Source organism: Tupaia chinensis, unplaced genomic scaffold (genome assembly GCF_000334495.1).
Source record: "Tupaia chinensis unplaced genomic scaffold, TupChi_1.0 Scaffold000426_1, whole genome shotgun sequence".
Lineage (NCBI taxonomy): Eukaryota > Metazoa > Chordata > Mammalia > Scandentia > Tupaiidae > Tupaia > Tupaia belangeri.
In genome coordinates, this window is record NW_006159931.1 from 2849974 (window position 1) to 2863314 (window position 13341).

General features: G+C 45.9%; 1 protein-coding gene across 1 annotated transcript in view; it reads right to left on the reverse strand.

The window, feature by feature from the left end:
* Window positions 1-13341, reverse strand: part of SEL1L3 (SEL1L family member 3) — a gene marked incomplete in the record, with an annotated part of 122634 nt that overhangs the window by 71194 nt on the left and 38099 nt on the right. Inside the window, 3 exon segments of the mRNA XM_014590294.2 lie at window positions 1391-1523; window positions 3493-3625; window positions 11357-11415. Of these exon segments, the coding sequence (XP_014445780.1) occupies window positions 1391-1523; window positions 3493-3625; window positions 11357-11415 (325 nt within the window).

Consider the following 13341-nt stretch of genomic DNA (forward strand, 5'->3'; position numbering starts at 1 on the left):
GGGCAAAAGCCGATGCCACTGCCTCGAGGTCACACTCAGAGCCGAGGCCGGCCGAGGGCACCATAGCTGATGGCTGCTGAATAATCCTAGAGTGAGCAGCTGGCCTCTGACTGGTCCACAGGAGGCCAATATCTGGGCCATTTTTATCTGGGCCATTTTTTTGGCATGTGAGAAGAAGAGCAAAGCGCAAGACCCCAGGCAGCCCGGGCAGTTAAGACGTCAGGAAAATTCCCCCAAGGCCACCAAAGGACCAGCAGGCAAGACCGGCCTCCGACTCGGGCGTCTCTCCTGACATTACAGGAGTTGCCCAGATCCGTGTCTGTCCTGGTCGGGATATTACTATTCCTAAGTATCTTCTTCCTCGTGGACGGAATTTCCTGGGTGATTCAGCAGTGGGAACAGCAGCCAGGTACCAGCAGGGCCTACCCTTAAACAGGACCGCAGCAGCTGCAGCAGTGCTGCCTGTCTGCGCTCACCGATCCCAGTCTCTGCTCACTCCCTGGACCATCTCACCTGACCCCTGTGGGACTGGGCCACCTCAGGGATCATGCAGCCCCCAAAGCCTGGAAGGGGAAGTTCCGCTGTGCAGATGGTGAGATACACAGACGGGACTGAAATACTCAATTCGCTTTTGCTGATGGCAAGGGACCCACAGGAATTTCTCTTCCAGAAGGAACATATGTGACTAACTAGTGCCACTGTCTCAGACCAGCAGATCGACAGCAAAATCTGTCAGTGCTAGGTACACGCCAATCACCACTGGGACAAGACAGACTGGTAAACACCCTGCGTGAGCGGAAGGTGTCTGTGCACGTGTGAGCACGCGTGCAAACCATCTACTTGAAATCCATTCCTTCTGTTGAAAATTACCGATGTCTTCCGGCGTGAGTCAATTTCAAGGATTTAAAGAACAAAACCCAGCCCCGAAGAACAAAGCATTGTTCAACGTTTCTGAAAGCGAATATAGAGTTCTTAAGGGCCCCAACACAAAAACGCACCGATGGGAAAACATTGCTAAGGGTTAATTTATTTTTCAATTCATCTTTATTTTCGTAGATTGGACTTACGGATAGGCATCATGCCACGCAAGGCTCAATTCTCGTTCATTTGTCTTCCTAAACTAGATTACATATGGCCGCCGCTACGACACACGCTCTGATTCTTTCTGGCTGCCATTGGCCTTTCTGGAATCCAGGTGGAATGTATATGCCCTCTTGTGTCCCTCTGTGCAGGGCTTGTCCCCAACAGTATCTGAGCCCAATCATGTATGTTCTATTTTAACCCTGGGACACAGCAGCCAGACCTGTGTTACAGAGCCGTGTTATGGACCTGTGTTACAGAGCCGTGTGAAATGCAGAGCTGGAAACGGCCCCCCGAGCTCGATACCTACATGACTCTTGTCTCGTGCCTCCGTGCTGGACCGCAGACGCATACACAGACACGATCTCCCGAATCTCGGCACACCTTTCGTAATATAACTTGATGTGTTCGGCAAGTCGATTCTCAAGGAGAGGGTTAAAAATCTGCAAGAGGCAAGAAAACTGGGGGATCACACACTGTCATCTAACGGCCCCTGGAATCTCGGGGGACGGGTTCGCGTGGACCTTATTTTTCCACTGACCTCACCCATCGGCTTGTGTGTACATGTGCCATGCCCTCTGGGATGGCCAGCCTGGGCTGTTGGTTGATTCAAGGGCATGCCAGCCTGGGCCACTTCCTTCCAGCTTCCACTTGTGGCATTTTCTCCTTCATTGGCAGGGTTTCCCCGAGACCACGCCTCCCCCTTCTCTGTTCCCCTGTGCATGTTGTCCTCAGAAAAATCACAACTTTCACTTGCAATTCCCACCAAGGGGTGCCAAGTCTATTCATGCTGCCTCTGCTGCAGGGAGTCCTCCTCCTCTGCTCTTCGGCATGGCAGGCTCCTACTCAGCCTCAAGCGCTGGTTACGAGGCCACTACCTCCCTGTCAGCCCGCCCTCCTCCCTGTGGCAGGGGCTCCCTGACCCCACCCCCAAACACTGGGCTCACACCTGCATTAAAGCGGCATGGTTTCTGATGGCTCACCAGTTAGGACCCAGAACACCTGGGAGCACCGAGGAACAGGGGACTTGCCTGACTCAGTGTGTTTTATCATCTAGGTGGGGACCCATTAGAGGGTCATGACATTATTCCAGCAGGTTGTAACCAGGAAAGTTTTGGTGGTGTTTTTTTGTTTTTATAGATGAGATCACAAAATATCAGACTGCACTGAACACAGCAAGGGCATGTATTCCAAGGAACATCACTGCAGTTTGTGTGTGTGTGTGTGTGCGCGCGTGTCTGTGTGAGTAGTGTGTGTATCTCTAGATAGATATAATGCACACATACGTACTGTTCATGATATCAAACACATTTCTTATTGCACTACTTTTTAAAACGTTTTTTTTACGCTATTTTGCGGGGCTGGCGGGTGGCATGATGGTTGAGGCACTTGGACTTGCTACATGGCTGACCACTGTTCAAGTCCCGGACCTGGAGGCTTGCTTTCTCACTCTCCCTCTCTCTCTTTCTCTGGCAAACTCATGTAAAATAATAAATAAATAAATAATTCTTAAAAAGAAAAGCTACCTTGCTTGTTTTAGCACCTAGCAAGGAGTCTGGCCCGTAGGAGGTAATCAGTAAGTGTCAGACAAATAAATACACGAATTTCATTCTCTTCCTTTCACGGAGGTCTCTTAGTAGAGGAGCTAAGCCATCACCCGTGAACAGTAGGGCTCTCGGTTTCTCCTAATTATGACTGCCAAGTGACCCCCCAATGTTCCCAGGACAAACCCATAGCATTAGGGGAAAGGAAGACCGTCCAGGATCAAGTGCAGTTCCTGGTCTCCTCCCCACAGTGAGTAAACAATGACAGTGAAGACTCCATCTCAGGAAACCCTTCCCCCCCTTGACCCACAGCCTAGCTCGAGTTGGCTGGAGAGCCGGCCAGCTCCCTGCGTGTTGGAGTTTCTAATGTGAGCGCCACCGCGCAGTGGATTTGGGCCTGAACACAAAGGCCCCTTGGACCAGTACCACCCCAGCCTACCGCCCCAGCCTGAGCCAGGTTTCTGAGGAGCAGCCAACGGAACCAGGGTTTTAATTTGCCCGACCACCTCATCTGCTGCTTTAAATCACAACATATAAAAGAAGCCTTACCAAATAACTAAGACTCTCTCCTTTCATTAGCTTAATCACTGGATAGGCAACAGCCTGATAAAAATCTCCTCTATAATTAAACTAGTCGTTATGAAAACAGAGGAAGTAAACGGTTTCCATTTTATGGGTACTAAATGAACCAAACGTTAACAGAAATCTATTATCATGTCGGTGGGGGCGGGGGGACGCCTCGATATTAATTATGTGTGATGACAGCGTTAATGCGTAAATCTTTTGTTTACGCCAAACTCCACATTGGGGAGTGACACACCCATCACGCACCAGCCTGGCCACCCTCTCCTTGGCCCCCTGGACTCACCTCCAGCGGGTGTAGACTGCGGAGGCGATAGTATTTCAGGGGTCCAAAAAATCCTTCAATGCCGGCCACGTACCTGCTCCCTCCAACAATGAAGTAACCATCCGTGTCGTTGTAATGGAAATCCTCCTGGAAGCTGGAGAAGACACTAAGGATGAAGGCATCTCTGGGCTGGAACCAGGTTATTTCAGAGAAGATTTTCTTCATTGATTTACCCACATCGCCACCAGTCTTTCCCTCTGGGTTTTAGCAGATAAGGCCACTGGGGAGTCAAAGTGGACTTGGCTTAAGATCCCCACTCTACTTTACCAGCTGTGTGACTTTGGCTCAGTCCCTCAACCTCTCTGAGACTACGCTCTCATTTGTAAAATAATACTTCCTCTCTTTGGAATATGAAGAGGACTGAGTGAATGGTCCACACAGACAGCATCTGGCAGGGTAAATACTCATGATATGCTGGAAGGTTGACACTGGGGGTGTAGTTTGCAATCAATGGAATGATCTGGAATGGTCACTCTTGGAGATATTTTGTTCTAAAAGGAAAACGTAGAGGCCAGCAGGTGGCGTGGTGGTTAAAGCACTGGACTCCCACATGGTCAACCGTGGTTCACATCCCAGACCTGGCAGCTTGCTTTCTCACTTTCCCTTTCTCTCTCTCTCCCTCTGGTCAAATTAAAAACTAATAATAATAAGTAAAATAAAATAAATCATTCTTTTTTAAAAACAGAAAAAGAAAATCTAAGTGTGTTGAATGAATAGAAGGTGACGGTAGAGGAAGACAAAAAAAATGGAGATGATTGGAGAAGGACTACGGTCAAATTTAGCTAGGAGGAAAAGGCCAGGGAGGGTCAAAGGGCGTAGTCGAAGATAAGAGGTAGTGGGCTGGCCTCCTAGCCTCGTGGCTAAGGGGGCTGGATCCCACATGGCCAGTTGTACACTTTGAATCCCAGCCTTGGTGGCTTGAAAACCACGCCAGATGTGAGTGTGCAGGTGCACATGGCCCCAAATCCCAACAGGATGAAGAAATGGTGAAGGGGGACCAGCAGTTAGCATAATGGCTATGTCGCTGGACTCTCACCGAGTCCCGGACCCGGTGGCTTAAAACTCACGCCGGGCACGTGTGCGTGCGTGCCCAAGATCCCGAGAGGAGAATGGAGGAGAAGGCATTGTGGTGTGGCCATCTCCCCTGGGGGGTGATTTCTTGCTTTCTGTCTTTCTGTCTCTCTCTGTCTGTCTGGCAAGCGCATGAGCCCTATAGCAAAATCCTCTCAAAAATTAAAAAAAAAAAAAAAAAAAAAGAAATGGTGATTGTAGCATGATCATGCTCCATGGAGAGAGGGGGTGATTTTTCCCTTTTCCTCTCTCTGTCTCTCTCTGGAGAGTGCAGAGGTTCTCTGGCAATGAAAAAAAAAGACAATAGGATTGGGTGGACAAGGTGTGATCGGAGCATATGTGAAGCGTGAGAGGGTGGCAAGGCAGGTGTTGGGGAGAAGCTGAGCCATGAGCAGGGAGCCTAGCAGCTTCGAGGGCAGATGGAAGCAGAAGGGAAGGAAGCGTCATGTCAGGCCGGCTGCCAGGAGCCCAGGGAGCAAGGGAGCCAAAGGCCAGGGTGACGTGAACAGGGACAGAGCGAGCTAGCCACGGTCGGATCAGCGAAGCCAGGCAGTCCGGGGTTATTCCAGGACAAGGGATGGGCGGCCCCTACCCTAGCAGGTGCACCAGGCTGGAGAGGAAGCTCGAAAGGGCCAAGGAACAGGCCCGCCCGCCGTTGGCTGATGGGAGCGAGCACGGGCACTTAGCACCAGCTTTATACAAATGCCACCCAGTTGGGAAGGGAGTGCTTCACCTCCTGACACTTTTCTCTCCAGAACTCCATCCGTGAAGGACTGGAAGGAGATAATGGCCTCTTCCCTTTGTGTTCAGGAGAGACCACAAAGTCAGGACCTCCAAGATCTGTGAACTGACTGGTTTTCAAGACCTTGGGAAGAGTTAACCATTCCAACCACCCTCGTGAGACGGTCCCTGGCACCTGATGGACGCTGAGCAATGCTTCTGTGGTGGAAGCTGTTAACCAGCTCCCACTTAACCAGGTCCCCAGCTTACCTGAGGGTCCAACGCATCTGACTAAAGCCTACTACATGTTGAATCCTAGCCCATGGAGGCTAGTCTCAGCCTCCTCTTTCTTTTTTCTTTTTTCTTTAATTGCCAGAGGGCACAGTGAGCTCTCCAGAAAGAGAAAGAGATATAAAAAGAGAAAGTACCCCTATGGGGCAGAGTCCCACTGCAATCCCTTCTCTATTTCTCCATTTTGTCAGGATTTGGACATGCATGTACACATGCCCAAGGTGCTCCTCAAGCCACCAGGGCCAGGACTCGAACTGTGGAAGGCCATGTGGGATCCAAATCCCTCAAACACTAGGCCATGGGACTATCCTATTCTACTCCTTTTTATAAATGAAATAGCAGTAGTACCTACCTATCCAGTTGTGAGCATTAAAGGATCCAACATAGAAAGGAAGCATTTAGAGCAGTGGCAGGCACATAGCAGGCACCCAACCTGCTGGTCATGGTTATTATTAACCTAGTCTGATGCTGGAATTTTGCTCCTGCTTTTTGAGCCACAGGCTTGGCGAGAGTGATGTTTATTTTCAAACCAGTTAGGGCCAGTTGTACGGCCATCGTAATCACATCACTTACTACAATACGTAATCCGGTAACATCCGTGGGGAGAAAGGAGCTGTGCTTTCTAGAAGAAAACTCACTTGATTACTTGGGGTAGATTCAGTAAAGAGAGGTTACTAAAAAAGAAAAATCATTGTGGAATTAAGAAAAGTGTAAACACTCGGGAGAATGAATTGAAATCTAGGTGCATTTGGGGTGCTGATTGTCTCACAAGCCTCTTTGTTTTCTTTTTATTTGGAACAAGCAGAAATCGGGTGTTGTTTATGCAAGAAAGACCACTGGGAATGCCAATCCCCTGATCCGTACGCAAAGGAAGGCCTTCTCTAAAGAGACTGGCAAAAGAACGTACACTTATATTTTTTAAATTATGACCAAACATTTACATCTTTTTTCTATGGATCCTTGTTTGAACTGAGTTTTGCAACTAGTGTAAAGTTCTTGGTCTCTCTGGCACTGGTCTGTCATTTTTAACCCATCATGATATCAGCCAACAGGAGATCTGTCCCTGGGCTCTCCACCTACATTGGTGCCTCCGCATTTTTCCCCTCTCAGATTTCTCAGTGTCTGCACAAAGATTGCAATAGATTTCTTGTACGGTACATTGTTTGATGGTCATCAATTTCACTGACATAAAAGCTGAGCTAGACTCTTGCAAAGCCTGAGCTGGTCCCTTTGGAAAAACTCAGACGAGCTGGTAAACTATCTTTCCTCTTATCTGGACGTAGACAGTGTCCTGGTTTATTACTGCAGAGAACCAGTAACCCGAGAGAATCACTCATGTTGTGTAATCAGCATCACTCAAACTCAGAGATAACCCCAACCTGAAGTTTCTTTGGTAGGGGGATCTTAGAGTCTTGAATACCCTTATCCCCCTCCTCCACAGAAATTTCCCCCTTAAATGGCACTTCCTCAGGACCAGGTCTAAGTTCTGGGCTCCTTGTTATCCCCTCAAGTCACCTACCTGTTATTCGTCTCCTTTCTAGCATTCACCACAATTTGTCATTTTAAATGTATCGGTGCATTTAGTTGTTTACTACCTGTCACCCCAATTAGAGTTTTTTTAAGCTCCATGAAAGTAGGGATTTTATTCTTTAAGTTCACTTAAAAAGATAATTTAATCATTTCTTTCATGAGTTAGAGAGAGAGAGGCGGCACCCCAATGAAGTCTTGATAGCATGTTCCAATCCCAGCCTTCAGTTCTAGTCTGTGGGCGCGTGCCCAGCACACTCAGAAAGGTCTATGGGCTCGAACCAGGAACCTTGCCATGTGGGATTTCCTTGCAGAGCATCATGTTTTACCGCTGTACCACCATCTGGCTCTTGTTATCCCCTGAGTTGAGCACTGTACGTGGCATATAGAGATGCTCAATAAATATGTGTGGATGAATGAATGAGTGAATTTAACATTACAGAGGCCTGAAGTTGTTACTTGTCACTAACACTCTTATTCCTGATCTTCTTATACCACTTTTGTGGGTTATAGCTATCATTAAATTATTTTATAAGAACAAATAAAAAGGAGAGATTAAGAAGCTTCCCTTAGAAAACCTATAACTATTAGACTGGGGATATTTGATGCTTTGTTCACTCTGAAAATGGTGTCCTTGGGGACCAGCAGGTGGTGTGGTGGTTAAGGCACTGGACACTCCCACATGGCCAAACATAGTTTGAGTCCCGGACCTGGTGGCTTGCTTTCTCACCTTCCCTTCTCTCTCTCTGTGTCTCTCTCTGGTCAAACTAAAAATAAATAAATCAATAAATGAGTGGATAAAAAAATCATTAAAAAAAAAAGGCATCCTTGGTGGAGAAGTGGTTCAAAATAGCTAGTTCAGTACCTAGGTTTAACTCTAGCTGTTCTCATGGCAGAGATCCCAGGAGTGCAGGAAGGACTGCTAAGGGGATGGTGAGGGATAATCTTGGGTCTGGACACAGTCAGTAATATGAGGTGAGGAACTGTTCTAATGCCTTCACTGGGCTATTGAATTGGTGTGCACCCAAAAGTCAGTCCTGATCCCTGGAATCTTACAGGATCCTACTGATCCTGTCTTAACTTGAAATGTTGATATTCTTATCATCATGAATTCTCTGCATTCATTGATTTTTAAAATATCACATAAAAATGTTATTGATCATGGGGCATGGCAGATGGTATAGAGGTTGGGGTGCTGGACTCCAACATGGCTGACTATGGTTCAAATTCCAGACCTAGCGACTTGCTTTCTCACTTTCCCCCTCTCTCTTTCTGTGCCTGTCTCTGCTCAAATTAAAATAAATAAACAAATCAATAACTATGAGTAAATAAAACAATTCTTTAAAAAATAAATAAATAAAATGTTATGGATCATGGTTACTACTGAATTGAATCGTGGTCCCTTCCATGTTCATATATTGAGATTGTGACCTTGTATGTAAATAGGGACATTGCAGATAAAATGAGTTAAGACAAAGTCCTACTGGAGTAGGGTGGGCCCCTCCTTAGGGCTGGTATCTTTATAAAAGGGGAAATTCAGACACAGATGCTCATACAGGAAGAGCACCCTGTAAAGGCTGGAGTTGGCTACCACAGCCAAAGGGCGAGCAGAAGCTAAGACAGGGAAGAATGGATCCTTCCTTGGCACCTTTGGAGGAAGCACAACCTTGCCAATACTGGGATTTCAGACCTCTGTCCTCTAGAACTGAGATGATAAAAATCTGTTGTTTAAGCCATTCTGTTTTGATACTTCATTTTGGAAACCCTAGCAAACCATCACTGAGCTTTCTTGTAGACCCTTAAATTTTACGCTCAAGGCATGCTCCCCACTTGACTCAACCTTGTCCCAGTTCTGCGATCTCTCTGTCTACAATTCACTTCTGTTGGCCTCCAGATTTCTGGGATTTAAAGGAGAGGAAGCCTTTACACAGAAAATGAAGAGGAGCCTATGAAATTCAATCAGTTGTCAAAAAATGTCCTGGGGTGGAGGTTGGTGTCAGGGAAGAAAGAGGAAGCTATTATTTTAGACTACACATCCTGAAACAAAACTCTGGAACCACTTCACAGAACATGGCACTGAAAGAGATTTTCTGTTTCTCTAGAGAGACCTCTCAAGCTTTTCTATTTTTGAGAAGAGCCCATGGCCACTTGTCACACAAATACCCCTCCACTTACAAGGAAGTTAGGAGCCAATAAGCCCATGATGAGTTGGCAATATTGTTAAGTCACACATGCATTTAACACTAACCAAACTGCATAGCTTAGCCTAGGTGAACTCAGACATGCTCAGAATGTGGACGGGAGCCCACAGCGGGCCAAAGTGATCTAACACAAGTCTGTTTTATAATCAAGTGTTGACTAGCTCAAGCAATGTATCCAATACGGTACTAAAAGTCTAAAACACATGGTTATATGGATACTCAAAGCATGGTTCTACTGAACGCATATCACTTTTGCACTGTTACAAACTCAAAAATCTTCAGTCAACCCATCATAAGTTGGAGGGAACTGACTGGGACCAACTATATCACAAAACGCCCGTCTGTTGAAGTCCTTGCTGATGCAGATGCATGTCGGTGCCTGTGAAGCCTTCTGCTCTGTTCTTAGCTCCAGCCTCTGCTTCACTATAGCTATCAAGTCATTCCCTGACCTCCTCCTTGCAGGCTGAGTAATAATGCTTCTTTAGCCTTCCTATGAAACGCTAATCCTTAAATCCAACCATGAAAATAAGAATTGTTCTATATGCCTAGAGCTTAAAAGAAATCAATTTGACTTAAATGTAAACAAGAACAGGAAGGAAGGAATGTGGAGTGTCCCGTGTCTGCTCCTCTTGGTTTTTCTCTCTGACAATCTGTTTCCAAGAGAATTCGGCTGTGGGGGCTCTGCGTCCCTTGAGTAGGTGTGGGGGCAGCCCTCTGCCTGCTGCAGGGAAACCATTCAAGGCTGGAGGAATACACTGGCCCCTGTTCCAGACAAAGAGCCCGGCAGTCCTGATAAATATATATCTTTAATGATATATACAAAACGGGTAAGGTTTTTTTTGTTTTTGTTTTTCAATTTACCAGAAGGGTGTGTGTACCAGAGAGAGGGAAAATGATAAAGCACGCCATGGAAGATGGTCATGCCAGAATCCGTTCTCTTCCCTTTCTCTCTCCTTTCAGGATTTGGGGCGTGCATACACGCACACACACACACACACAGTTGGTAAGTTTCTTGAGTCACTAGGTCCGGGACTTGAACCATGCAGTTGGCCATGTAGAATCCAGTGCCTTAACCATTGGCTGGCTCAGAAACTGGTAACTTTACATCTGATATTTACCCTTATTCTTAAACATTCAATTATATTATCTAGCTACAATGACATGCTCCAAACTCCTAATAAAGGCTACCCGATGGTTCTGACATTATAAAATATCCCACTATTATACATGGATGTAGAAGCAAATTAGAACATTACAAAGCACAAGGGATCTGCCTCTCCATTTCCGTGACACTTGTAGAGAACAGTTAGAGAAGAATGAAAAGTTACTCCAATATTGAAGTCGCATACATTTCAAATCTAGATTATAAACATAAATATGAAGACTGTCTGCTTTTATGCTTTATACTAAGCTAAAGTTACCAACCATCCTCAAGAAGCAACATTAATACTGTGATTTATTTTTTTCAGCATTCTTCAGAGAAGATAATTTTCAAAGAAAATGAATTATAAAGTGCCATGAAAGGGAGAATTTACAATGAGTTATGGAGAGAGAACTAGTTTATCTTACTTAGAAAAAAAGATTGTAAGGGAAATGGGAAGAGTTTGTGCATGGTTCAAAAAAAAAAAAAAAAAAGGACGAAGATTTGCGACAGGGTGGAGAGCCCAGTGAGGAGGTGTAGAATAACATTAGAGCTGAAGGCTACAGGAGAAATTTGTTTGTTTGTTTAAGGGTTTTGCCATAGGGCATGTGTGCTAGCCAGAGAAGCACAGAGAGACACATAGAAAGGGAAAGTAAAAAATCACTCCCCCAAGAGGGATGGCCATGCCATAATCCCTTCTCTTTCATTCTCCTCTCGGGATTTGGGGCACATGCACATGCTCTCAGAGTGTTTCAAGTCACCTGGTCTGGGACTCAAACCAGGCTTGGCCAGGTAGAAGTCTAGCACCTTTGACACCATGCCATTTGCTGGCCCCGGGATAAATTTTGAATAAAAAGAAAAACATCACACTTACCTAATGGTCTGATTATGGTAGCTTTGCAAATCCGGTCCAGTGCTGGTGGTTACTACTATCTAGGTTGGCAGAGAAACAGAAGAATCAGGTATGCCCCTCAGCACCCCCAGTACAAATACAGTCCTGGGAAGACACTTCTTAGAAAACATGCTACATAGTCATTCACTCGGTCAGCTTCTACGAAAATAAAATGAACAGTTTACTAGGTCTCTGCAGACTTTTTTTTTTTCTTTTTTTTTGGTGAGGTTTTTGCTATAGGGCGCGTGCGCTCGCCAGAAAGACTGAGAGAGACAGAGAGACAGAAAGAGAGAAATCACCCCCCAGGGGGGATGACCATGCCGCAATCCCTTCTCCTCCATTCTCTCTCGGGATCTTGGGCACGCACGCACACGCGCCCGGAGTGAGTTTAAGCTGCCGGGTCTGGGACTCGAACTGCGGTCAACTACATGGGAGTCTAGCAACATAGCCATTACGCTAACTGCTGGTCCCTAAATCCTCTTTTTTCTTTACACCTATCTTGTTTCCCTCATTCTCCTCTCCTTCTTTCCCCTCCATACACTCTGCTATTAAATTCATTTCTATGATTTTTTTAAAGAATTGTTTATTTTAATTTTATTTATTAGGATTATTGCATTTTCATTCGATCAAAGAGAGACTGAGACAGAGAGAAAGAGGGAAAATGAGAAAGCAAGACACCAGGTCCAGGACTCGAACTGCAGTTGGCCATGTAGGAGTCCAGCACCTTAACTACCATGCCATCTGCCAGCCCCAAATTCATGTCTAGGATTAAAGGACTACTTTGACTCTTCTGCTCAAAAATGTCCTGAGATGCCCGATTGCTTTGCGAGTTGAAATCCAAATTCCCTGATGTTCAAGATTCTCCACATTCTAGTCCCAAAGGTACATATGTTTTCCCTACGGTTTTCCAGCCTGCAAAGTTCGACTCCAGTCAAACCCTTTTGTCTGCTACTCATCAGCAGTGTGCAGAAATGCTGGCTGTCCTCTTCTCCATCTGAATTCTGCCCGACGGTGGAAACGTTCGGCACAAATCTTCCCTGAGCGCCCTGGCATGAAATGCTATCTCCCTCCAAGGAGTCGACATGAATCACTTGGCAATTAAGTTCACTTTATGACATCCCCTCACCTGCTTAATGTCACTTCCATAAATAGTCGAAGCCACTTGAGCCTAGCCGCATGCATACAGCAGGTGCAAAATAAGATCTGTGGACTTGCTCTGGCAACTCGATACCTGTCTTGGGGACGCACAGCAGAGAGCTGACCTTCCCCTTACGAGAAAGCAGAGGCCACACTAGAATGGCTGTCCTTTCCGTCCTGATCCTCACATAGACGGGGAGAGAAAACGTGGACCGCAGCTAAGTGACCTAACAGTGCTGAAGAAACAATCAACAAAACAAAGGAAGACTCTCCTCAGGAAGGCAACAAGAGCTGACCTGATTTCTTCTCTCACCACAGAAAGGGAATGTGATAACCCTCAACACCAGGGAAAGTCCGCATACCCTCTACAGCATGGGACAGGCACAACCTTTCTTCCAGTTGTGTCGCAGGAAGATCACAAACCACTAAGAAAAACTGATGAGAAAATAAAATAACCAGACAAAGGTAGCACACGGGCATCGTGGATACTGGGGAATAGAATCGTCTTCAATTATGACAACAGATTTGCCATAATCCATAAAGTCTGTGTGATGAGCGTCTGCAGTAGTTCTGCACGGTGTTTTACAGTATGAAGTAGATAAAGACCCTCCATCCCACCAGCATTATCACTTATGTGCGTCGGTTATTATGAGTCTGTTTAATGCCAAACGTAAGCAATTGTTTCCACTGCCAAGAGCAATCAAACCATTTCTTGGCTGAATGAACCCATAAATTTCCTTTTAAAAAAGTTGTAGATCTGATAACGCTATACAAACACGGCCCATGCTATTTTAACATTTATCTCCACAAAGCCTGTCTCCCTAGGGAAA